The following is a 26,396-nucleotide window of genomic DNA, read 5'->3' as shown; positions in this document are numbered from 1 at the left end:
TATACCTACCATGGCAAAGGCACCAGCAGCTCTCCTCTGGGTGCCCCATTCCTCTCCCTCACACCCCAGCCCAGCCCCAGCGGTGGCACACGTGGTGAGCACATCTCACTGCCCATGATGATGTGTGCTCCATGTTCAGCCCCAGCGGGAGCAGCCTCAGCTTTAGAGAGTTCTCCTTGCCCAATGCAGAAGTGTCAGAGTGGCTGTCGTCTCTCAGCACAGAGCAGAGCCTTAGATGCCAGAGAGGGGACTTGTGGCATATCTGGACATTGGATGGGAGGTGGGAGATCTGAGTGAGATCCTGGCTATTTTAAATTCTTTATTTTGGCCCCAAGAATGGGTTGATGTTTCAGCATTGCTGCTCAAAGCTCCCTTGCTCTCTCCTCCTGGTATATACAGGGGTGGTGTGAGTGCCTGTGCTTTGGGGAGGTGGGGAGATGGTCAAGTGTGGCTTTTAATTATAAAAGAATAAATTAAAAAAAATTATCTACATATTTGAACATTTATTGCCTTTCAGCAGACACCTAGTTTGGCATCAAAGGAGTAAGTGGAAGTCTTGGAAAATGAGACACCAGTCCAAACATCTGGCCCATTCCCTTGGAAGAATAAAGCAAGCAGAACCTAAACCTGAGCTGCTTTTGCTTGACTTTGTGCCTGTTCTTCTACACCTTCTCTCCTCCTAGTACGACTATCAAGCCAGAGCCAAATGCATTCACAAAGTGTGGGCAAGTCTCCTCAAGACCATGGTTGTTGGTTTGGTTGGGTGTTAGGTTTTGGTTTCTTTTGGATTGTTTTTCGGTTTGGTTTTTCTTTTTTTTTTTTTTTTTGGTGGTTGTTCCTGTTGCCTTTTTTTTTTTTTTTTTTTGGTTGGTTGGTTGGTTTTTTGGTTTGGTTTGCCTTTTTTTTTTTTTAAAGTGTTGGTTGGTTGATTTGTGCTGGTTGAGATTTGCTCTTTTCAGGCGGGAGGGAGAAGTGCCAATACAATCAAGGGCTCCTCCAACACTAATGCATTCACTGGCAGTACATCGGATGGGTCCCTACCTGTGACTGCACGTTGGCTCCAACCTGGGCCCCTTGGTAAGAATCCCCATTGAGAGACTGCACGCTCATGAACAAATCTCCAGAGTTTGACATGTTAAAAGAACTGGAAGAACCTGGAAAGGAAAGAGTGAGGCACCTGAATCACAGAAAGGAAAAAGATCCACCCCATGACTGTCAGCCAAGAGGAAGGAACAACATGCAAAGCAACCACAAAAACAAAAACACACAGTCAGGTTAGTAGTATGAAGAACAGAGCAAGCAAAAAAAAAAAAAAAAAGGATGCACTCTTGAGGTTATTCAAAGCCACATCTTGTTACAGCTCAATGCCAAGAACATTCTTCAACAGCTCCTCAGCTGGAGGAAGGATTCTTCATGCTTTTGACTGAGACAAACAAAATACAGCCTGGAGGACTCGGACAGCATCAGAATCCTTCAGACAGCTCTGAAGGACCCCGGTTGTTGGAGGTGTCCACCCAGCAGACTGTACTAGAGACCAGAATTACCCAAAAAAGCCCTGCTGTCGAGAGCAGAAGCCTTTGCAGCAGGTGAACCAAGCCCGTGCTGAGAAGCTCAGGCAGGGTGGGTAATTCTAGCCTGAACTGCTCCCTGCAGGGTGAGACATCCAGAGCCCATCCGGCCCCATGGCTGGAGCTTTGGCTGAGCCACGTGGGGCTCTGTGAGGGAGTGCTGCATGGGGTTTGCCTTCAGGACATCAGGAACCCATCACTGGTGGGAACTGTTGAGCACCAGGAGAAAAGGCTCACAAAAATGTGAAGGAGCCTGGGTTTAACTCCCAGTGCCCATCACGCTGGCAAAAGTCTTTGATTGTGAGAGAACACAAGGGTGTCCAGCCCTCCTGGGCCAGCTGTCCCAGAAGAAGAAGCTCTGGAAGCAAATTCTCCACTGCATGCACCAGTCGTCGGTGTTACGCTAAAAAATTGTAACAGTGAAGACAACTGGGTGGGATCAGGAGAAAAAAAATCATAAATGAAAAGAAAAAATAAATCACGCCTTTGCAGAAATAAAAGTTTTGTGCCTCCAGCTTCGAGAGATATCTGAGCACCTCCTCAACCACTCAACAGAAGAAACAAACCCATCGTGTAACTGTAAGGCAGGGAAGGCAGCAAGGGGGTTAAAAATAAATAAAAAGGTTTTATGGGATTATTTCAGAATTTATCGTGCAGATCAGCGCGTTAAGTGTGAGACAGCTCAACGTGCAAGGTTTAGTTATACATGACGTTAGCCTTGGAAAGGAGAGACTTCAGGGGCCCAGGTCAGCTATGCTTTCAGCTCCAGTCCCAAATGTACTCTCATCATCTACACTGCCATTTCCAGCTTGGAACACTGGCAACCACAGTCCTGGTGGAACTGCCCAACTATGGCTCATGTGTATGCTCTGAGAAATGCCTGGCAATCCCCCTCCCTTTGCTGGACAGGGAGGAAACAGGGACAAGGCTCCTCTGAAGGAAACCTCCTCTGACAGAGGTCAGGGAACAGGTGGGAGGTCGATGCTGGAGACTTTATATTCACTACATTCTCTGCTGCTCTCTTAGTGACCAGCTCTTTTGTCAGTTCTCAGAATCCAAGGAAAGCAGAAACACCACTGCTAAATACAACACTCAAGACAGTCAAGAGAAAGACTCATCTTGAGCACAGTGAGCCCTGGATCAGGACCCTCCCACTGGTGCTCTGTGAAGCCAGGAATAGCTCATTGTCTGTGCTCACTGTCAACCTGCCCAACCTGTTCCTGTTCCAGGGAGCGATCCCACAGCGCTGCGTGAAATAACCGGGACTAGTCAGGAGGCAGCTGTAACCATCACCTCCTCTGCTCAGCTGGCAAAGGGCTCCTGTCACTTCCCAACCTTGCCATTTTGAAGGCAAAAAACCTAGAGAAATGAGCTGGCGGACTGGGGCCAGCCCCCCCGACAGTGCTCAACTCCAAGCGTGAAGATGGGCACGTTTCACACACACAAAGATGCTTCAGACCCCGTTTCCTGCTGCTGAGAACCAAAAGACTCTGCAGCTACCCCTCAAGAGGCAGAGAATATTTCCCTCCTCTTCTGAGGTGAGTAGAAATCTTTGAGATCACACAAATAATCAGTGGCAGAGCTGGAGAGAGGACTCTGGAATCCCTAAGCACCTGACATGGCACTGCTATCACTCTGCCCCCAGCTGAGCAACATTTCATCCCACCTTCCCCTACACCAAAAGAAAATTACAACAACAATAACAAATAAAAATGCCATAAACTTAACTGATATTTTATTGAAACTTAACAAACCTGGCCATAAAATTGAGACTGGGAGGGAGGAAATAAAAATAAACAAACAGCCACAAACTCTAGTTCTGAAGAGCGACGGTGTCTTGGAAATCATGAGGAGCGCTGGAAATGTCACTTACAAGATATACACTGCTATTGGCAAGGGGTGTTTTTACAATATATGTGCATATCTAAACAGTAAATATGTCTTGCTGCTGATGTGGATGCAGAGATAAATATGCGCATAGCAATGGCCCCCGTGTATGGATGCATTTGGATCAGAGCTGTAATTGCAGAGCCCTCTGCACTGCCACTGCTGCTTCAGCACTCGCTGTCTCCGCACTCACCACGCCCCAAATCACAGCAGCCCCAAGCCTGAGACACAGCTAAGAGGGCCTGATGCACCCAGCTGGGAGAGGGGGCAGCAGGCTGAAGAGCCCTGAAAATTTAATCTCAGATATCCTCCACAGAGATAAGATCCAGGAATCTGGCTCATGGTCCTGGACACAATTGTCCCAACCTTTCTCAGACAGGTGTTTCAGACCCAGCATGTGCAGGTTTGTTTCTTGCTGCTAGCACCTACAGGACCTACAGTCAAGTCCTTCCACTAGAGGAGGCCCCACTGTAAATCTAACCTGTCCCTCTAAAGGCTCCTGTCCTGAATGCACCACAGGTGTTTTGGGTGGCTGTAATTTGGTCTGGGGATCCTCGGGAATTGAGAAGCTGTAAATGAGAGAAGCTCATCTTTGAGCTTCTCAATCCCAATTTTCCATTGCTCTTCACGTTTTTGAAAATGTGAGTCCAGGAGGAAAGCGCTCTGATCTTGGCGTGGAAGTCCCTGGAATTATTGTGGGTAGATAATAAAACCTATCAGAAAACCCATGGTTACAGCAGGCTGGAAGAGTATTTTATCTTCAGCACCCAGACATCTTTTTAAAGGCAAGATTTATCCCCACTATTCCTTGGTGCTGAGTTTCTATCAGCACCAGCTTTAGAAGGAGTGCTGGAAACGTCTGAGCAAACTCTGGCGGTCAAATCTTGCTCTGGATGAAAGCCTACATCAAAACAATGCCTGCTAAGAGATTTCTTCCACCCCTAACACTTCTGATGAGCAAAGCCCACCTCAATTTTGCCTCCATTTCAAAAGTCTTCACAAACCTGACCATTGGTGTCTTTTGAACCACTTTTTCAGCTCTTCAGAGGGCTTCTCTGATGTCTTCTGTGTTCTGACAGTCTCAACTTCCACCTCCAACTTTTCAGGACCTCTAGTAAGTACTTTTCTCTAAAGTATCTGACAATTTGAATGGCACCACAAATAAACAAAAAGGGTAATGGTGTTCACTGGAGCTGAAATCAATCCATCCTCATCTGCTGCCTCATTCCACCTACCACCAACAAGAGAGATCCAGCTGAACCTCCGAGGTGACTTTGGTCATGTCCACAAGATTCCTAGTTGAAGCCAAGAGCAATAACATACATACATTCACAGAGAGCACAAGATTTATGCCTCCTGTGACTTTTTGTGGTGCCTCTACAGTGGCAAAAAATGAGGGAAGAATGTAGTGATGGACTGTGTAGCTCCTTAGCTGGGCAAAGCCACAGTGCAGGTCCAAAATCCAGGGATGATCCAGCAGGGTATTTGTTCTTTTTCACTTGCCAAACACTGAGGACAGTGAAGGCATGACCAGAACAGAGTCCTCTCCAGTGGTGTGTTCTAGACACAAATGGAAGAAGGCAGAGAAGACACCTGTGCCTGATGAAGTACATTTCCAGGCAGCGGCTTCACAAGAAGATTTTTACAAAAAAAGAACGAGCAGGTAAAAAAAAAAAAAAAACACCTCAGGACAATTTTGGCTGCCCTGCATTCAAGATTTCACTGGATGCCATCACCTGTGCGTGGCCCTTGAGGAATCCAGCTGGCAGAAGGCTCTGCCCACATAAAACAGCTTTCATTTGCCATGTGGTTTCTGTGCTGAGATTGTCCAGGAAATCAAAGTGAGGATGGGGAGTTGTTAGCCCAAATGAGCCAGACTTGTCAGCTTATGTGAACATCTGGCCGATAAAGCCCAGCCGCGCGATTGCGGATGAAAAGGTGTTTGACATTCAGGCCTGGGTGACTGAGGATGGGGGACCCTGCTCTCAACCTGCCAGATGGCCAGACAGATGCAATCCTTGCCCTTGTCAATGTGTGGCCAATCTCTCTGACTGACTGTAGCCATTCACTGATCTCCAGTAACGTGGGCATCAATGAGAGAACAGATGGGCCTGCGTGGCCACAGCAGAAATGAATTTAGCTCCTGTCCCAGGTCCCACTGCATCCAGCTCCACCTCCTCTTCCAACATCACAGCCCTCCACGGACTGCCCTGCTGGTCATTTCATTCTCATGACCTGTCCTCTGCTTACTTTCTTTCCACATGATCTATAGTGTATTTGAACCAGGAAGTTCTACAAATTCCCAGGAAGTCCCACCATTGTTCAGGCTACTTCCTCACCAAAATCTCAGCCAATGCTGTGGGAACATAAAGAAGTCCACGGTGTAAAAGGAGAGGCATTGGCCATCTTAGTTTTTCACCTCTTCATCAGCTTCCACGATCCTCCCTGGAGAATCCAGCACATCTGATGGCTCATGGTCCTGGACACAATTGTCCCAATCTTTCTCAGGTATTTCAGACCCAACACATGCAGGTTTGCTTCTTGCTGCTAGGACCTACAGGACAACTTGAAGCAGGGGAAATCACATGGTGTCCTCAGGACATGTCTTTGTCCCAAAATGTGACCATGCAGGGATGCCTGGCTGAGCTGTAACATCTGTGTGGTTCAGCTGGGCGGATCTCAACTGTCACAAGATAAAAATCCCACACAATTCCAGCTGTCTTCTCACGAGAGGACCTGCAAGGACACCCAAACCCACCGCCTCTGCAAGCTGACCCAGAGCACCTGGGGCCTCTCCCCACTGCTGCAGCATTACAGGCAGGGAGTGGGACCTGGGCCAGGTGGGGAACACTTTATCTGTGAGCACAAGAAGGATCTCTGTGGCCTGCAAGCTCCACTTTACTGTTTTAGCACCGCTGACACTTGAGGCACGCGAAAAGAGGTCAATGACTCCAGACTGCAGACAAGTAAGCCACAAAGAGGACCCAGGAGCTCAAGTTTTCCCTGTTAATAACAGGACTGTTTGTCCTTTCTTGAAAGAGCAGTGTTATCCAGGGATTATCTCAGCTGTTTACTGCAGGGCACTGGCCAATTTATCTCTGAAACAACCGCGTTACTGCCTGTGGGGAAGGCGAGGAAACAGCCTTGCTCTGGAGCACTATTTAACCAGTCAGACACTGAGGACATGCTTTTTCTCCTATGTGCAGCCCAGATCCAGACCCACTCAGGCAATCTGAAGCTGTTCCCTTGCTATTCCAGGCCTTTGGATCTGACTCCAGCTGAAGAAAGAGGAAAAGAAGGAAAGCTGCATCTCTTTGGTCCAGACTGATGTGGGCTGCAGGACAGCATCACAGGCAGCAGGCCTCTCCCTCCACACACACAATTCTGCCCTCTCCAGCAGAATTCCCTCCAGCATTTTCTACAGGAGGTGTTAACACCAGGAAAGCCCACCTGACCAGGTATTTTGTGTGAGCTCTTTGGAAAGAATGACATTTTTGAAAATCGGCTGAGAGATTGGGAGGGTAACAAAAATCCCCAAACCAAAAAGAATCAAACAGAACTCCAGCAAACTGTCTCTGCGGAGCTCTGCTGCATCCACCTAAGCCCTCAGAGCACGTGAGGCAGAGCAGACAGCCCTGGGTGAGGAAGAGGTGGGAGAGATTGTCCTGGCCAGAGAGCCATGTCCCTTTGTTTGACCCCTGGCTGCCAAATCCTCCAGAGCCAGGGGTGTTTCTGCAGAGTGATTCCTCTGATACCTGCAGAAGCAGGTTATGCTCACTACAGAAGCATGTCCTGATGGCAGCCAGCATCTGCATGGCCTGTGTGACATCCTGCTGCCCACCATCCTCTTTGCTCCCTTCCTGCCTCTCTGATAACACCAAGCATCACATCCCCATGGAAGGGCACCGTGAGCAAACACTCAGCTCAAAGGCTCAAGAGTGGCACATTCCCACTTTCCCTCCCACCCCTACAAAGAAAACAGGCACACAGATATTTGCATGGATTACAAAGTGTATGGCACCCATGAAGTTTTGTTTTTTTTCCCTCTCCTTGCAAACAAATCCCAATTTTCCATTGCTCTTGGATCCTTTTTGGGTTGGCCAACCTCGCAGCAGGCACCAGGCATGAACTGAGCATCATTCTCTAGCAGAGGAGTTGAAATCTGGGCAAAGTGCTCTGTGCCTTTGACTCTCAAAACAAACAAATGGAAACCACAGCAAATGGGAAGGAAGAGGGGAAAGGGAAGGGAATGACCCATGAATTTCTCTGGATTGCACTGACACAAAGGGAAAATAAAATTCACACAGAGCACACTCTTGCAGGTGATCCAGACACTGTCATGTGAGCAATCAAAAGAGATAACCACAACAGAAAGAAAATCAAAGGATAAAAATTTACCCAAAACAACCCCCAAAATGGCATGAGCTAGGACATCTCAGAAATGCTGTGGTTTGTCCATTAGGATCACTCATGCTTTCAGCCCCAGTGAAATAAAATCATTACACAATAACTTCTCTATTACTCTTTTTCTCTCCCCAAAGTGCAAGCAATCCCAGCCATGGTTTGTGGACCACTTTTCTGGTTTTGTGTTTACCATCCATGCATATAACCCCCACCACAGCACCACCAGTCACAAGGTATAATCACATCCTTTTTTCCACCAAGAAACAGAACACGGAAGGGGAAGAGTGAAAAAAAGGAGAAAATAGGGAGAAGAAAGCAAAGAAAATAAAGTACCCCCCCAAAAAATCCACCAAACCAAACCCATTTCCCTTTTTTGTTTTTTTTTTTAAGACCACAAAAGTGAGCAAACCAGACCCAGAGAATAAAAGCTGAAACAACCAAAAGGAGAAAACAAGAGAGAGTATGAGGGAGAGTGAGAACAAACAAAAACCCAAACACTGACAACCCAAAATACAAGAAAAATCAAAACTAACCAGCTGAATTGGGAGTTGAGGGTGAGTTAGCCTGGCTTCCATGGGCTGACACGTTGGTAGCCGTGACAGCTGTTTTGGCAGCATAAATATTGGCTTCCTCTTGAAATTTACCTATGTTCTTCTTGTACCGGATTCTCTTATTTCCAAACCAGTTTGATACCTAGAGCGAGTTCAAGAGAAGACAAGGACAAGTTAAGGTTTCAGCTCTGCCAAGTGCACACCTGGGTGAGGAAGGTGGATTAGCTCAGGTTAAACAGTGCAGATTCTTTCCCCCCTCAGTTTTCCAAGCACCTTCCACTCGTGTGTGCCACACAAATATCAGGAAATGTGATGGGAGCACTGGGTTTGTGTGGGTGTAGCTGGTTCTGCTAGAGATGAGATGATCCACAGGAACCACTAGGCCCACCCCACAAAAACCTTAAGATGGATTCAAAATAACACAACAAAGTCAAATGACCCCAAAGTTGCACAATTTGAGAACAGGTGTGTGGAATTTTTATTTGCCTCTTCCTCAGTTATCCCTTTGATGGGATAGATGCCCTGATTGATCAGAGAATCATATGGGGACTGGCTGACACAAAGAATTGCCTCAGCATCAGCAAAACTCTCTTTTTATCCATCTGAGGGGAATCAGGGCACAAAGCCAGAAGTGGATGTTCTTCATCCAACTGAGCTTGGCTTTGCAAGGTTTAGCATGAGCCAGGAACTTCAGGGGAAGGATGCAGCAGGAGCACAGGACTTGTCCTAAAACCTAACTTTGGTCTCAGGAAAAGAAGTGTGTGCCTTGGGAAGGGCTGGAAGACATTTCCACTGTGTTTGCCCAGAGACATGCTGATGACATTCCTGTTCATTTCTGGGCACTATCTCACACTGAACTATTTCAGACATGGGAAAGATTCAACCCTACAGCTTGAGAAGCAGCTCTCAGCTTCTTCAACAGCACTGAACACAGAGAATCAGGGTAATGCCTTCCTATGTGCAGGTCTCTAAGCAGAAGACAACTTCCAGCCACTACTGACTTTCTTTCAGAGAGCTCATCAGGATAAAGGGAATGGGCAAATGAGGAGGATGCTGCAGCTCTCCTGAAAGGTTCCAACACTCCCAGGATTGCTTGGAGCTGCAATTTTGAGCTAGCAAGACCAACCCCTTCAGTGAGATTCCAAGGGTATTCTCCCTTTGCTTGCTGGTGAGCAAGTACATCAGTGCTCCCTCTTCCAAATAAACTGAGCAAGAGCTAAAGACACAGAACACAATAATGGATCCTCATCCTTTGAAGCCCATGATTTCTTCCTTATCTTAGGGAAAGTTTGGGTTTGGTGTTGATAACTGAAACCCACAAGCTTTTATTCCTATGCTGCTTTCTATCTGCAGTGCTTATCAGAGCATCCAGCAGCTCCCACACAGAAGTGGCTTCATCCACCAATTTAATGGCTACTGAGCTACAGGTGTCCAACCCTGCAGAGCAGGACAGAGAAAATATACCCTGCAGAGACTCAGATCAGCACCCAGCCCAGATCTGGGAGTGAACATTTTGATGGCACCACCAGGAGCTGCTGCTGTTGGCAAAGAGCTGCATTCCACCTCTTGGTCCAGCTTTGTCACTAGTGACAACGTGCTCCATCATGATCTTCCCACATGGACATCTCCTCATGACTGCTCTTCCCATCCTGGGTGAACTCTGAGCACCACAGGGCAGGAGGTTGGAATATCCATCCACCACAACCTACCTGCATTCCAAAATCTGTGAAGCACCTGCCTAATCTGCTCAGACTCCGAGTTCACATCAACCCTGCTCAGGACTAGCACACATTCATTCATGGGACCTGTGCTCCCACTTAGTCTCAGCAAAACCAGACCTGGATGTGTGCTTGTTTCTGCCTTACTTGGAGACCTGTGTTCCCACTTAGTCTCAGCAAAACCAGACCTGGATGTGTGCTTGTTTCTGCCTTACTTGGATGAAGATCCTGGAGACAGGCACAAAGCAGCCTTGATACAGCAGGCTCAAAACCCCCTCCTAAGTGCAGCACTTCTCCTGGGAATTTTGTCTTTGCAAAGGAGAAGTTGTAAGTGTGAACAGATAAATTAGAAGTGAGAGGGGAAGCACTGGGACAGCTGGAGCTTTCCTTAAGCCAGAATGTGCTGTCTCCTGTAGGTAACTCTGGGAAGAAGCAACGTTTGGGTCTTGCAGCCCAGGGGAGGCCACTGGAGTCACTCAGCAGGCACTCAGCACGGTGATGACACCTTCCCCTGGATGCTGCTGCTCCTGCTGAAGGCAGACACGCTCCCACAAGGACACCAGATGCTGCTGCTGCTGTCTGCAGTTTACTCAAGTGACGAGCAGGCACGTGCCTGGGGCTGGGAAGCAGCCCAAGGCAGGGAATGCCACGGGAGCCCAGAGGGGCTGCTAAGCTCATGTGAGGACAAGCCTACCACAGGCCACAGAGACTGGCTCTCAGTCACACAGCCTGCTCCAAAAAGGAGAGGAAATAAAGGAGGGCAATGTATGGCTGAATGTTTCAAGGGCTGGCTGTGCTCCTCACAGATCACAGCAGCTCCCAGGTCAAGGCTACAGACTCCAGGAACTATGTGGCTTCCTTGAACACATGGAAAGAGTTCATGTTGATGTGCAAGTCAGGGAGATGTCATGATCTGCAGCACAAGGGTAATGACTGAGAGAAATGACCCTGAGAAATCCCACCCTCCCTGAGCACAAACTGTACCTGCTGCACCCAGATCCTCCCCACCAGGACTTGACCATTCTATCTCATCAAGCAAAATCTGCACAACTCTTCCTGATGCTTTTAATTCCCTGAATAAAGGACTTTCAGATCAAACAAGCTCTTCTTGCAGGCCAGGCCAGCACTAATTCCTTGAGGAGTCTTTGCCCCTTTGGGCGCTGCCACATCATTTCTGGGCTGTCACACCTTGGCTGCACACACAGCTCCATGGAGCCTTCATACCTCCTAAATCCACCCTCAGACTTTCCTTTTCCATCCATGGCTTCAATCTGCAAGTGCCATCTGCACTCCCACCCACTCTCACTAACCTGCACTAAACTGATTTAATGATTAAATGCTCAACACTGGGCATGGCTGACTGGTCTGAGGTCTGGGATTCCCTTGCCCATGCTGAGGTTTCCCACTCTGGTGCAGGCTTCGAGCTCTCTCACCTGTGAGACTGTGATGCCACATTTCTTGGCTAGCTCTTCTTTGGCTTCCTCACTGGGATAAGGGTTGCTGAGATGGGAATAGAAATACTCATTCAGGATTTCCGTGGCTTGCTTGTTGAAGTTTCGTCTCTTCCGCCTTCACGTGAAGAAAGAGTGGGAAACAGAAGGAAAAGGAAAGAGAATGAGCACCAGGGATGCAAAAACAGAACGCAATTTTAGATACTCTTGAGTTTCCCACTTTCCTCCCTCCCCTCTGTGCTTGCACGGAGGGCAAGAACCGTGGCCAGAAGGTTCTGATTTGCTCCTTGCTGGTCACAGCTCTCTCAGCACCTCTCAAAGCCAGCAAGTCTCCATCTCAAATTCATCACTGTGTCCTCCAGCTCACAGCAGAGTCTGAAAGCTGGCATGCAGCTCCTCCACCTGGGAAGGTGACTCCTGACACCTGGCTGTCGTGACCACAGACAGTGCTGCTCTGCAAAGCTCTGTGCTGAGGAAGCAGAGCTGGATATATCCTTGGGGAATTTATTCCATTCACACCTAGGCATTATTATCTGTCTGCCATCTCTTGTACCCCTGGTGTGGCTGCCTCTCCTCTCCGTAGCAAGCTATAGCCCAAGCTGCAGTCTGCACCTAACCAGCTTGGGAAATGAAATAATTTTACAGCAAATTGAAAATTTGGGACAATAAAAACAGTGGGAAAAGAATGGGAATCTAGGGGGGACGGGAGGATAAACTTTCATCCCTAACTGAAGTGCATGTTTTCACCACAGAGGCTTGTTGCAATGTGCCACAGGATTTCCCTCTGCCACAGCAAAACCAGGATGTGCAATTCTCAGGGTACAGCTGGGAGCCTCACCCATGAGTGTTTTGAATTGCAGTCCCCTCCCCTGCTGAGCCACAGACCACTAAGGGATAAAGAATTCACAGAATTCCCAAAATGACCGGGTTGGAAGAGACCTTCAAGATCACCGAGTCCAACCCATGCCCTAACACCTCAACCAGACCATGGCAAAAAAGAAGGCAAAACCCCCTCTGGCTCAATGTCCCAGACTGCAAGGCAAGATGTATTCTGTTACCATCTGTATGGCACTTGTCTTCTATTAAGTGGGCAGTTTTCCTTATCTCTTCCACACCTGGAGTGGGGGGAACATCTGCTGATAACAGCTATTGAATGTCACTGCATGGCTGATAAGAACTGCAGCATCCCATTGGGAGATGTGAGCCCAGAGGGAGGAGCCAAGCATTCCTACCTGGATACAATCTGAGGTTTCAAACATTCCTACCTGAATACAATCTGAGGTTTCAAACATTCCTGCCTGGATACAATCTGAGGTTTCAAACATTCCTGCCTGGATACAATCTGAGGTTTCAAGCATTCCTACCCAGATATAATCCAGAGGTTTTGAGACACCAGCACGGCTTCTCCACTGGATTCCCCAGAGGAACAGCAGCTGTCTCTCCTTCCCCTGGATCTTCAGAGGAAGGAATCCATCCTTCTCTACAGGATCCCTGCTCCACCAGAACCACCCCTGACACTGCAGGAGGGCTGCAGCCACATTTCCAATGGGACTGCCACCAACACCCTGACCCACAGGGTGTCAGGCTGAGTTCTGACTCTGTCAGTGTTGTTCTAGTGTACTGCATTGTTTATTTTATCCTTTTATTTTCTTCCCTAGTGAAGAACTGTTATTTCCTGCTCCCATATTTTTTGCCTGAGAGCCCCTTAATTTACAATTTATAGCAATTAGGAGGGAGAGGGGTTTTACATTCTCCATTTCAGGGGAGGCTCCTGCCTTCCTTAGCAGACTCCTGTCTTTCCAAACCAAGACACTCAAGACACAGCCCTTCAGCTGGGCCTTCTTTTTACTCCAGAACCAAACCTGGGCAACAAACCTCCCAGCTGGAGGTCTGTGTACAAATCATGGATGGGATGGGGCTGCTGTGGAACGTGCCTTGAGCTGTTTGATTTTCCAGCATCAGTCTCAGTCCGTGGTTATTACAATGGGAAGATGCCACCAGCTCCCATCCCAGGCAGCAGAATAAGGACTTAATGTTACAACTTACTTTATAAGTTTTTTGACCAATCACACAAAGCAAAAGCACATTGACAGTAGTTCTATCCAACCACTATAAGCACACTTTGGTTAAAAAATGCTTGCTTATTTTGAATACAACACCTGCTTGTAAGCCTTAAAACACAATGCACAGAGCTCCATTATTAAGGTTAGAACTTCCTAATATCTCTCTAGATAAACTTTTCTGTAGCTTAGGGAGTTACTCTAGCCAAGCATTAATACACAGACCATGGTTCTATTTGTCCTTGCTTTTCTACTTTTTAAATAATTTTTCTGCTGACCAATCTCATGGCTACTGCTTAGCTCCAATCCAGCTCTGCTGTCTCTGAGGCCAGCTTTCCCAAACCCCTCTGATTTTATGGATTCCCACCCCGAAGGGCACTGCAGGAAGGTCTGGCGGGGTTGTGGGCTCACCGTGCGTCCAGGAACCGCGAGCGCAGGATCATGACGGCCTCGCACGTGCTCTGCTTCAGCTGCATCTGGATGGAGCTGAACTTGCGGTGGATGATGCTCACCATGCGCTCGATCTCCTTGGGCGAGATGGGCCGGGTCCGGCTCTGCTCGCGCAGCAGGTTCATCACGTGCGTGGTGAACTCGTTGCACGCCTGGCACGGCAGGAAAAGCAAAAGAAACCCCAGGATGGGAAGGTCATTCGGTGGTGTTGAGCACGGGGCACAGGCAGCGTGGCTGCAGGAGGAGATGGGAGCGCAAGCTGTGGAAATTTAGGGCACTGGGAATGTTTCTCTGTCTGCTCTGGGGTGTCTTGACCCCCAGGGGAGTGTCACAGACATCTTTTCATGAAAAATCCTTTCCTTAGGATTTTTCCTTCTGAGAAGCTGACAGGCCTCAGGAACAAAATGTAAACATTGATTATCTGCTGCTGTGGAATGCAACAGGTGCATCTGGGATTGGCCCATGTTAAATGTTTGTAATAAATGGCCGATCACAGTCAGCTGGCTCAGACAGAGAGTCTGAGCCACAAGCCTTTGTTATCGTTCTTTCCCATTCTATTCTTAGCTAGCCTTCTGATGAAATCCTTTCTTCTATTCTTTTAGCATCGTTTTAATATAATATATATAATAAAATAATAAATCAAGCCTTCTGAAACACAGAGTCAGATCCTCGTCTCTTCCCTCATCCTAAGACCCCTGTGAACACAGTCACAGCGGAGCACTGACTGTGACCCTCGTTCATGGAGAAAGTTTCCCAGACTTCAAGATAGACTGGAATCTACAAAAGTGTGAAATAGATTATAGAGAGCAGTGCAGGTGTATCACTTGGTGAGAAATTTAGGGTTTGGGGTTTTTAGTGTGTTGTGGATGGAAGCAAGATGGAGGGCACAGGGTGTTGTCCTGGGTTTCTTCTTCATGGGTTTGGGTGGCATTTTGTAATTGGGCAGGAAAGTCCCCATTGTGGCCTCTGTGGGATCACTTGTTGGGTTAAAAGCGAAAATAATCTAAGTGTGAGCTCTTAATTGGATAATAGTTTAGTCTTAGGAGACCTTGTAACAAGAGATTGTTGGCCATTTTGTGCCTTCTAATGAAAAGCTTCCCAACTCACAATAATGAGACTGTTTTACTGATAAAAAATAATAAAGACAAATTACTATCTCAAAAGTACCTTCAATCCAAACCCAGAAAAACCAACAACTGATAGCCCCACACAGGCCTTGCTGGCTGGGGCTTTCCAGAGCAGGCTCAGTGCAAGACCATGCTGAGCTCAGGGGATGATGCCTCAGGATTTTAGCTTTTGTATTTTTCAGATCCGGTACTGCATCCGTGTATAACTCTGAACTCCATACAGAGTGTTAGTTAACTCTCTTCACATTTTGGTCAGACAAAACAATTCCTGAGGCCTGAAACTCAAGGACACCTCACTGCCTCAGGCCCCAAAAAGTATAAACAAAAGTGAATTGGGAGGATAGCAAACTGTGGGCATCTGACTTCATCACCTGAAGCTGTAATTGGAGAAGAGAAGTAACCCCTGATATGCAAACAGACTAAACTTTTATGTGTCTGAAAAACTCATGAAATGGTTCAATTTGGGTGTAAGCCCCTTGGGGAGGCTCTGTACCTGAAGGCCCTCCATTAAATATATCACTTTTATCCTTTTAACTTCATCTGCCCTCTGTTTCTAGCTAAGCCTGAAATAGGCATCAGGGAGAGAGAAATCTCTCTGGTCTGCCCAGCGCAGGGGGTGAGAGACTCTCAACAAACGTGCTGGGAAAGACAGGAGCTGATTTCTTTGCTCCCAAGGGGATCATGCATGGAGCTGGGGCAGAGGAAGCCCTAGGATTCATAAAAAGCATGAAGAAGTGCCAGCCACTGTGGAGCTATAGATTTACCTGAGGAGCACCATGCACCTTTCACCCACTGTCCCTCCTCCTACAGCCCCACCATGTGTCCTGCAGAGCCCCTTGTGCTTCACAGCAGCAGCTCCCAGAGAGACACAGCCCTGCTCCGTGCTCTTGGCACATCAGGCAAGGAGTAAATAAGGATAATAATTAAAGCCTGAGTGAGGCAGGAGCCCTGACAAACAAGGGCAAGCAGGTAACAATCCCAATTATTCTGCTGCTGGCACAGCACTGTCTGGCTGCTCCTGCTGTCCCCACGCTATGCCTTGAGGACAGGGCACAGAGAGGAGCCAGGGGACAAGGAGGGGGGATTTTGAGGATTCTGAGATCAAGGCCACTTCAATTCCCTCTCCCTCATCCCCATGAGCACCCCACTGGCATGATGGGATCCTCTGATTCCCAGCACCAAGCCCCAGAAACCAGTGCACAGTGATGGCTGGAGAAGCCTTTGGTGCTCCTGAGGTGTGGGTGGTTGCTCTGGGGACAGTGTCTGCATCTCCCACACCACGATGGGGAAAAAGGGGCTGGCAGGGGCAAGAAACACTGCATTTGTGGATTGGTGACATGGCCTTGACCTGCTGTGTCTTACCCCACCCTTCCAAGGTGAATTCCCACCATGGCTCAGACCCAACAAGGAGACACCCCCAAGGCCAGCTCCAGCTGCTGACTCCCATCTCCAGGATGAGCGCTGGCTATCAGAGCTCTCAGACACCCCAGCTATTTCAGCTCATCTCCTCTTGCCGTGAAAGAAAGAGCATTAAGGGCAAAATCACCACTGATTGCTGTGCTGACCCAGCAGCAGCCAGGGGCTGAGCTTCCAACAGCTCGATTGGAGAGAGTGGGAAGGAGGTGGAAAAACCTGAGCCCTGGTGGTGCAGGAATGTGGGAGATGGTACCAGAAACGGTACCAGAGATGGTACCAGAGATGGTGGACCAGCAGAACCACTCAGTGGCAAAACCAAACTCCTTCAGTGGGTTGTGAGAAGGAAAGATGTGGCCCATCCCACCCTCTGGGCCTGGCTAAAGGCTTCTCTCTCCCGCACCCAAAGAGGTGACGCCTTCTTGCTCACAGCCATAAACCATAACCTTGGGGTAGAAACCAGAAGGGCAAGGTGCACAGTGGCCAAGAGAGGTCTGCAAAACATCTGGAAGCGCTTGAAAGCAACTGGTTTTGAGCACTGACCTGCAAAGTTCTTCATGAAATTGTCAGTGTTACCAATAGCTGTGCTCATAATCCAAGCAGATTTTCTTTTTTAACAGTAATTTACCACAAGAAAAAAAGATTTTTTTCCCCTGGAAAGAGAGCTTTTCAAGGAGAAAATATATTCAAGGAAGATTCTGATTCAAGTCTTGCTAGGACAGCTGTCATCACTGAGGCCAGCATATCAGAGAGGCCTTATCCTTCAGAGGGCCAATTCTGGGTAAGATATCAGGGGAGGAGTGAAAAGTGAAAATCCAAGGGGCAACCCAAACTGTGGCCACAGCTCTCTTCACAGAGAGCAGCAGGCACAACTTCTCAATGATTTTTCCTGGGAAAGGCAGTGAGATCCTCAGAGAAGAGAAAACAATTCTTATCTCTATTCACTACTCCTGTTGCTTTGCACACGTGGAATGTGTTGTGGAGATTATTTACCCAAAGTGATTTGTTCATTGGATACCAGTGAAGGTTGTTTTGATTCCTTGGCCAACTGGGTCAAAGCTGTGTCCTGGCTGTCTCAGACAGTCACAGGTTTTTCTTTAGTATCTCTTTAGAGATACTATACTATTCTATACTATACTAGAGATACTATACTACTCTTTAGTATAGTATCTCTTTAGGATGTGATTTAGTATAGTATTAGTGTAATATAGTATAGATTAATAAAACAATTGTTCAGCCTTCTGAATCATGGAGTCAGAACACATTATTCCCTACATTGGGGTCACCCTGGATCAACACCCATCCCAGAATAAAACCCCAGCCCTGCCAACTCTAGAGAAACCATGTTCTCACTCCAACACCCAGAGCTTCCTAACAACAGACGTCAGCAGCGACCCAGGCCGTGCAGACCCACTCTGTGCCCCCAGCAGCCCCACCACGAAGGAGCCTGTTACCTGCTCGTACTTCTCCAGCTCCGTGTGGTAGATCTGTCTGATCTGGGACAGTTTGGCTCTGTAGTCCGAGTGCTCCACCGAGTTGTCGGAGCCGGCTCCTCCGGACGCGGCGGCGGCGGCGGCAGCGGCGGCCGAGCCCCCTCCCTTCTCGGGGCCTGCCACCCCCTCTGCCAGCAGCATGTTGTCTAACCTCATCAGCTGCGGGTCCGTGGGCTCCTCCTCCTGCGCCCCCCGGATGCTCAGCACTGCAGGAGACACAACGGGGACAGGAAAAGCTTGAATCACACCTGGGTTTTAATTCCTCGTCCCAAGCTGGACTGACCCCGCCAGCAGGGGTTTTGTCCCTTCCCAACACGTTCCCCAACAGGTTCCCCGTTGGAGAAGATGGAACAGGAAAGCCTTACAAATATGATTGTCTGGCAAAAGATTTTGAGAACATAGAAACTAGAAGTGAGATTGAAATGAAAGCAAAATTTGAGATGCCTCAGTTACTGAACAACTGGAAAACAATGGTGTGGCCAGCTGAAGGTGATCCCCTTTTGATGGAACAACACCCTCTGCTTGCAGACAGGCCCAAGGGTCAGAGCAGACCCTACAGCTTGGCAGAAGGGGCCAAAGAGGAGTTTTTAGGGTTTACAATGTAACACGGTATGGTAATGTAGTGATTCTTATAGGCTGTAGGTAAATGCTATAGGATTTGTATATTGTACTAGATTGGTTAGTGAGAAATAGAATATTCAGCACAGAGGATGATTTATGGTATTGTAACGGGAACCTCACTCTCTTACCCTTTTACTCTCTCACCCTTTTACTCTCTTACCCTTTTGTTCTCTTACCCTCTCATCCCCTCTACCTCTCTCAGATCAGCTCTGAGCTGTGTTTGGCAGCTCCCAGCAGGGCCCTGCACCCAGGCCCTTTGCAATAAACCACAAATTCCACGACCTGGCTGCAGAGATCTCTGGTGTCCACCCATCCCGACCATCCTGCCCCCCCTGATGCTCCTACAGTTCCCCAAAAGGTTCCCCAACAGGAATCCTGATGCTCCAAGTACTCAGCACCAAGTCTGGCATCACTCATCACTACTTGGCACTCCAGCTCCCTGCTCCTCTCCCTGCTCCTTCCCCTCCTTCCTGCAGGACAGAAGTAGGGCAGAGCTGGCAGTGAGCTCACCACAGAGCTAGCCCACAGAGCCACACTTTCTGCTGGAACAAGCAGCAAAACTCCCAGCAACAGCAACCAAAAAAAAAACCCAATAAATGTACCCATGCTTGCTGCCAGAAGCGATAGGGACCATATCCAGATTCAAGCATGAGATGGGAATTTGGAAGGGAAGTCTGTAGCCCTGATTCCATCTTGCTCAGGGGTTCTCTCATGTCGCCCAATATGTCATTTACATCAATCCCTGGCGGCAGAGAAAGATGCACAGAGCCCAGGGCAGCTGTGCCTTGGCTTCCACATCCTGAAATATGGACTGTGGAGAGGGCTTGAAGTCCATGCTTTTAGCCATGCACTGGGAACATGTGAAAAACATGTATGAAATCAAATTTACTCCTGGAAAAATGTCTTTTCTTTAAGAATCCAGTCATTCCAGTGATGCTGAGAAAAGGAGCAATGATGAATTAATCCTCCCAAAATGACTTTTTTAAAAAAAGAATCATCCTCCCATCTTTTGCTCCCTGTCTAAATTACTGTTCCAAGTAAAGTTATCCTGTGAGGGCTTTCCTGGAAAAACAACCCAACAGCTTGGGATGTCCCATGTCTGAAAAATGGAGGTGCCCTATGGGCTCCCCCTGTGTCCCCCTCCAATGTCTGTGTTTGAAAACAGAATAATAACGTGAGATTTCCACATGTACAGCTGCATAATAAACAACATAAATAAAACAAATCCTTGATGAGTGAATAAAAAAGGGCATTTCCTAAGGGAAAACAATGGTATTTCCCCATCTCATCTGGCACAGGGGCTCTGAGCACACACACCCCACAAGCACACACTCATTGCACATCCAGAGCTGGGAAATGCTGTGTGGATTTTGATAAAGCCATGCCTGCTGACACCTGAGATGAATCTGACTCCCTCCCAATCCATGGCACAAACAAGAACAAGTGATTATTCCTGTCATTTAAAATAAAAAAGTAGGGGAAGATCTGTTAGCAACATGAAATAAAATCACAGCAGCTAAAAAACCCCATCAACCACCAGGTATGGTCTTCCCTGCTCTGCAATAAGTTAAAGATACAGCTATTATCAGTATAAAATTGTAGTAAAAGACCCTGTTGAGAGGTTTGGTTAAGACTAAAAAGAGCTTTTCTAAAAAGCCTTAAAGCCTACTGAAATTACTATTTTCAGGACATTTCACTCATTCATTTAATTTTATTTTATTCATACATTTGGACCAGTTACTCATTCATGCATTTACTGGCATTTTTTGGTGATTAAAATATGCACCGTCAACAAAGGTGGGAAGGTGGGCAGAAAAAAAGCCTAAGAACAGTAAAACTGGAACTAAAAATAAATAATTCTACGCTAGGGAGGATCATTTCTATATGGAGGAATGAGGGCAGAGTGCCAAATCTGAAGCTGAGCCCTCAGGAGACAGGACCAGCATCTCCCCCCACCACGGGAGGCTTCCCATGGCACACAGCCATGATAAATAGATCCAAGGGGAGAGGACAGATTTCATCAAGAAAATGGTTTGGGGTCTATGGTCCATAAACTGAAATATGAGGCAAAAGTAGCCAAATCCCTTAAAAAGAGAAAAGTGACAGGATGCAGCAGGGAGAGAGACTTGCCACGAAAATAAAGAGAATAAATTCCTATTCTTCCAGGACAAAAAAAAAAAAAAAAAATCAGTCAATTAAAGCACATCAAAAGCCTAAATACAAAATGAAAGCAACACAGGTTAAAAATAAAAAAAAAATCAAAAACCACCTCAAATAAACAAATCAAAAGCAGAGTTGCCAAAACAGGCGCATCTGGATTTCAAAAGGGAAATATTTTTAGATTAAAAAATCTCAGGAATCATTGACCTGACAGGTAGGCACGAGTGATTAATTAGTTTATGTTTAGAGAGCTGCTTCCTGATGAAAAGTGCTGTGTATTCCTGGTTGCTTTATTGCTGTGCCACACACACAGAGCAGCACCCAGCGCAGGAGACGTGTCCCCCACAGCCTGGGCTTGGCTGCTCACTCACAATAAAGCCTGGGAGTAAATAAATGGAAAGGCCAAGGTGTCTAAGCAGGACTGATGCTGCTTATTTACCCCTGAAAGGCTGTGCTCAGCCGAGGAGAAGACAAAATGATTATTTAAAAGCTCCTTTTTTATCTTCCCAGAGCTGGACCCATGGCTCCTGCCAGGATGCCTGAGATCCTTGGAAGCTCCCAGCCTCCAAACTGCTCCCTGTGATGGGATGAGGAGTTTGGGAAGGGTCTGGCAGCACCCAATCTGTAGTGCCCAGGCAGCTGGTGGCAAAAGAACCCTGCTCTCCTACCAAATTAAATCAGAATAAATGAAGCAGAAGGGTCCTCAGTGGTCCAAGGGGCTATAGGCATGTAGGCACCCAGCTTCCTCAGGACCCCCATTTGCTGGTCCTGATTAAAGAAAATGGGGAAAAAAGGAAGAACAAAAAGAAAGGTAGCGATTGGCAGCCGGGGGGGAGGAGAATTCCTGCAAGACTTTCTGTCCTTGGCTGATTTCCTGCTGGCTTGGCAGCTTCTGGAGCTGTGGTGCTTGCCACTAGATGGTGCTCAGCCCTCACCCAGGTTCCCTGCTGATCAAAATGCATTTTTAGATGTAAATATACACACTCAACAAAAAAAAAAAAAATTAAAAAGGTATAGATACACATAGATATACGTGTGTTTTATATATATATGGGTGTGTTTTAAAAGCAAACCCAAAGCACGTGCCCTGTCCCCCAGCTGGAATGTGGCTGTCACAGCGTAACCATCTCTGGTGGCAGCAGCAGGAGCACCTGGGGACCATGGAGCCACCAGCCTGTGGTCCAGGCATGGTCACCACCAGGGTCACAGAGACCCATTCCAGCAGCTGGAAAATGGCTCCCAGCTCCCACACTTGCTCCTTCTCCCCTCTTGAGGAAGGGATCCCAGCCCCAGGGGTCAGAGGACGTCCCTGGGCTGGCTCTGTGGTGTGGCTGCAGTGCAGGACGTGGCAAGTGGTGGCAGGATTGACCTCAGAGAAGCAGGTGAGGGGACAAAGGCAAAAGCAGCTCCTTGGCTCTGTGCCTGTCCTGAGATTCAGCGACACAGGATGGAAGGTGCCTTGGGCCACCAGAGCTTCCAGATGCTCCAAGATGCTTCCCACAACGTCTCCAAGGAGCATTTGCAAAGCAGCCAGCTCCATCTCACATGAGCTGAGCAGAGAGCACCCCACATGTCCCCACAGCTTGGCACTGTGCCTGGTGTCCCCTCAGGTCACACAATCTGAGGTAACAGCCAGGGCAGGGCAGGAGCACTTGGCAGTCACCTTTGGAACAGACACCGCTCTGGGGATGGCCTGGGGCTGTGAATCACCTAAGAAATCCACAAAGGAGGGCACCAGACTCCTCTGGTATCCATGACACCATGCCCTACCTTATTTACTTCATTTTTCTGGAGCATTTTTCCAGAGGAATCTGAAAAGCACGGGAGCTGAGCACACAGTCATCTTCTCTTCTCCAAGGCCACACCAAAACACTTCCACTTAGCAACTCTTTCCTCTCCAGCCCTTCCAAACCCTCCAAATTAGAGATGTGCAGGCAACAGAGACAGAACTATGTGACAAAGGCAATTAAACATGCTGGGGGTGATGGCAGAAGCTAAGCAGGAAACTGTGGCTTAGCAGTGACAACAGCAAAGGACCTTCCAGCTCCATCTTTCTTCTAGAAAGGGCAATTTATCCTGGTGGCCAGCGTCTTCAAGCTGAGGAGATGTGGGAAGCAGGGCCAGACTCCATACAGCCCCTCACAAGAGGGTGTGTGGTGACACAAGATGCCGACCCAGGTTGTGATGATGAAGGAATCGCTCCCCCAGAGCCAGCTTGGTTCTCTGCTGACTTCAGCGCTCAAAAGCACAGTCCTGCAGAATGTCTGTGACTGCCTGGTTAGGATTCTCTCTGACCTTATCACACTCTCTAACTCCCTGAAAGGTGCCTGTGCTCAGCTGGGGCTGGGCTCTTTCCCCCGGCAGCACTGACACAACCACAGCACACAGCCTCAAGCTGCACCAAGGGAAATACAGGCTGGATATTAGGATAAAGTTTTTCACAGAAAGAGTGATAAAGTTCTGGAATGGCTGCCCAGGGAGGTGGTGCAGTCCCCATCCCTGGGTGTGTTTAACAAAGCCTGGATGTGGCACTGGGTGCAGGGTTTAGTTGAGGTGTTGGGGCTGGGTTGGACTCGATGCCCTTGGTGGTCCCTTCCAACCCAGTGATTCTGTGAATTCTGTGTGAATTCTGACGACACAAGCTGGCAGCTCCTCTGCAGCCCCATTTGCTGACACCACCAGCCAGGGGCTGGAGCTGGTGGCTGGGCACTCACACAAACCCTCCCGACAGAGGAACCTGCTGGGTGATTTCCATGAGCTCAGGACAAGCGCTCGCCCTCCCGCCCCAGCTCAGCTGCTTCTGCGTGGTTTTATCCTGGTTCTTTCTGCCCATTCCCAACTCGCTGAATTGCCTTTCCAGGGGGACATTTCAAAGGAGAAGGAGATTTCAAGTAAATGATTGCAACTTATCGAAAATAATGTGCTACTTAGCATCGGAGACAAGCATCCTGGCAGGCAGAAATGGGAAGCGGTGCCGGAGCAGATGGGAGTAATTACGTTCTGATTTTCAGAAGGGTTTTCTTTTCCTGCCTCCACTGTGCCTAAGATGTCCAGGGAGGCGGGAACAACCCACCCAACAAGGGAGTTTTGGGAGAGGAGGACAGATAATTCCTCTCGTCAGGCTGTGAGGGGGCCTTGGGTGTCCCTTTCTCATGGGGAAACCAGAGATGTCCATGCTGGTGGAGCACTTCTGGCTGCTCTCTGTCCTCTCACACGGCCTCAAGTGGGTGAGATGCCTGCTCCCCCTTCACCAAGGCACTCATCTGCCCCAACAACAGCCAACCCAGGCACCAAGGTGAACCCAAATCCTTTCCTGGAGCAGCAGCTGCCCCTGAGGGTGGTACAGACAAGGAGGACGTGGCATTTCTCCCTGGGAACCCCAAAACTCCTGCACACACCCACACAGCAAACAGCCTGGCTTTGAAACACACCTGGGACATCAGCTCTCTCCAGCTTTTTGGGATTTAGGATCAGCAACATTTGTTTGGGGAGACCCAGCTTTAGGACTCACACAAGCTCACTGGAAAATGTTGTTTTTTTTAAACATATTTTTTACAGCTGCAGGTCTAAACAAAAGCCAGCAAACACAGGGACAGCTGTGATGCCAGCAATGCCTCTCCTAACAAAACCAGTAACTAAGCACCTCACTTTAAGCCCATCTCAACATTCCCTTGAGCCTGAGACTACATTTGTGAACGCTGAGGATCAGAGGACTGAACCTGGGACAAGAATACTCCCACTGCCTCATATTTGAGGACAACTGCACATTCAGGGACTGCATCTTCCTTATGTGTAGTTGTAACCAAGTCAGGAGAACTGCGGTTTGCTTCCTTGGCTGATCCATGATGCCACAGGCTTGAGCTGCTCTTCCCAAACTTTCTCTGTGCAGAGAACTTGCCAGACTCCATGCACCTACCCAAATGTCGCAGACATCTTTTATGAAAAATCTTTTCTTTAGGGCTTTTCCTCCTGAGAAGCTGGGAGGCCTCAGGAACAAAATGTAAACATTGATTATCTGCTGCTGTGGAATGCAACAGGTGCATCTGTGATTGCCCCATGTTGGATGTTTGTAATTAATGGCCAATCACAGTCAGCTGGCTCAGACAGAGAGCCCAGCCACAAACCTTTGTTATCATTCTTTGCTATTCTATTCTTTGCTAGCTTCTGATGAAATCCTTTCTTCTATTCTTTTAGTATAGTTTTGCTGTAATATATATCATAAAATAATAAATCAGCCTTCTGAAACATGGAGTCAGATCCTCATCTCTTCCCTCAACCTGAGACCCCTGTGAACACCTGAACTCTTGGGTTTTTCTCCTATCCAAGGGTACTTGCAGCCTACTTTCTTCTGAAACAGCCAATCCCCCACAGCAAGGAAAATCCTGAGTCTTGGATCCTACCACAGAATCCTGGAATGGTTTAGGTTGGAAAAGACCTTAAAGATCATCTCATTCCAACCCCCTGCTAAATACCCAATGTTCAGAAGAAATGAACTCCCAGAGCTTTGTGGAGGTTACTGAAGCACCCCTGGCTGGATCTTCACCCTGCCAGGTCCATGGGACACAACAGAAATTCCTTCTTGGCAAAGCACACAGTGTCCTTCAATGGGAATCAATGGGAATCACAGTCTGTAACAAAGGTGGAGCACTTCAATGTCAAATAATCACAGGAGTTTTAAACCCTGGTTGAATGTATTCACCATGTTTAATAAAGCCACTGAGAAAGTCAAGGTCAAAGTGCAATTACCTATTTCCAACATAAACAGAAGCTGGAATTTCTAAATACACAGATACACAGGGGAGCAGGAATTAAGAGAAGCTCATGGATTTTTTTCCTTACAATTGGCATTAAAGCTCCCCTCCTCACTTCAACCTTTCCAAAACTTACAAATGGATGAACAGATTTTTGCTCAAATTTTCCAAAACAGGCTGCCGTGAGATGAGGCATGGAAAAATTCAGCTGGCAAAACTGCTTTTTGTGCATCTACTTATTTTATTTATTTCCCAGCAAAAGGAGGAACTCTGTGAAACCAATGGGCCATTTCTGCCACCAATTTTCACTGCGTAAAGAAATAAAATGAACCAAAAATCCCAGCAACAAATCAAGAGAGCGGCTTGCACCCATAAGCACTGCAAAGCCACCCTGGATCACTGCAAACCCATTCTTTTCCCAACACAGGAGTGTGCTTCAGGGCTCCTTGGAAACAAAGCAGAGATGCTTTTGGAAGGTGGAGAAGTGTTCCTGCAGTCCATATAACTGCGGTAAGATACTCCCACAGAGAGAGGAGCAAGCCACACCAGTTCAGAGTAATGGTCCATGCAGCCCTAGAGGTCAGCTCCAGCCACGGCCAACCAGCCCAAGGCCAACCACAGAAGCATCAGATGCTCAGGGCAGCAGCACCTCCCCCAGATCCCTCCCACCCACCACCAGTCTGGAAACTTGCATCACGACTCAGATTCAGATCAATCAAAAATGCTTCCCGAATCAAAAATG

General features: G+C 47.9%; 1 protein-coding gene across 2 annotated transcripts in view; it reads right to left on the bottom strand.

The window, feature by feature from the left end:
• Positions 1-26,396, bottom strand: part of PBX1 (PBX homeobox 1) — a 132,939-nt gene that overhangs the window by 11,819 nt on the left and 94,724 nt on the right. Inside the window, exons 3-7 of one of the 2 annotated variants that reach the window (XM_063165224.1) lie at positions 18,084-18,328; positions 14,051-14,241; positions 11,562-11,697; positions 8,393-8,552; positions 1,042-1,154 (exon numbers count right to left, since the gene is read on the bottom strand). In XM_063165224.1, the coding sequence (XP_063021294.1) occupies positions 1,042-1,154; positions 8,393-8,552; positions 11,562-11,697; positions 14,051-14,241; positions 18,084-18,328 (845 nt within the window). The remainder of the gene's footprint in view (positions 1-1,041; positions 1,155-8,392; positions 8,553-11,561; positions 11,698-14,050; positions 14,242-18,083; positions 18,329-26,396) is intronic. The other variant, XM_063165225.1, reaches the window with a different exon arrangement.

The sequence above is a fragment of the Melospiza melodia genome, chromosome 11 (genome assembly GCF_035770615.1).
Source record: "Melospiza melodia melodia isolate bMelMel2 chromosome 11, bMelMel2.pri, whole genome shotgun sequence".
Taxonomy (NCBI): Eukaryota; Metazoa; Chordata; class Aves; order Passeriformes; family Passerellidae; genus Melospiza; species Melospiza melodia.
Note: the sequence above shows the minus strand (reverse complement) of the source record. Positions and strands in the feature narration are given on the sequence as shown.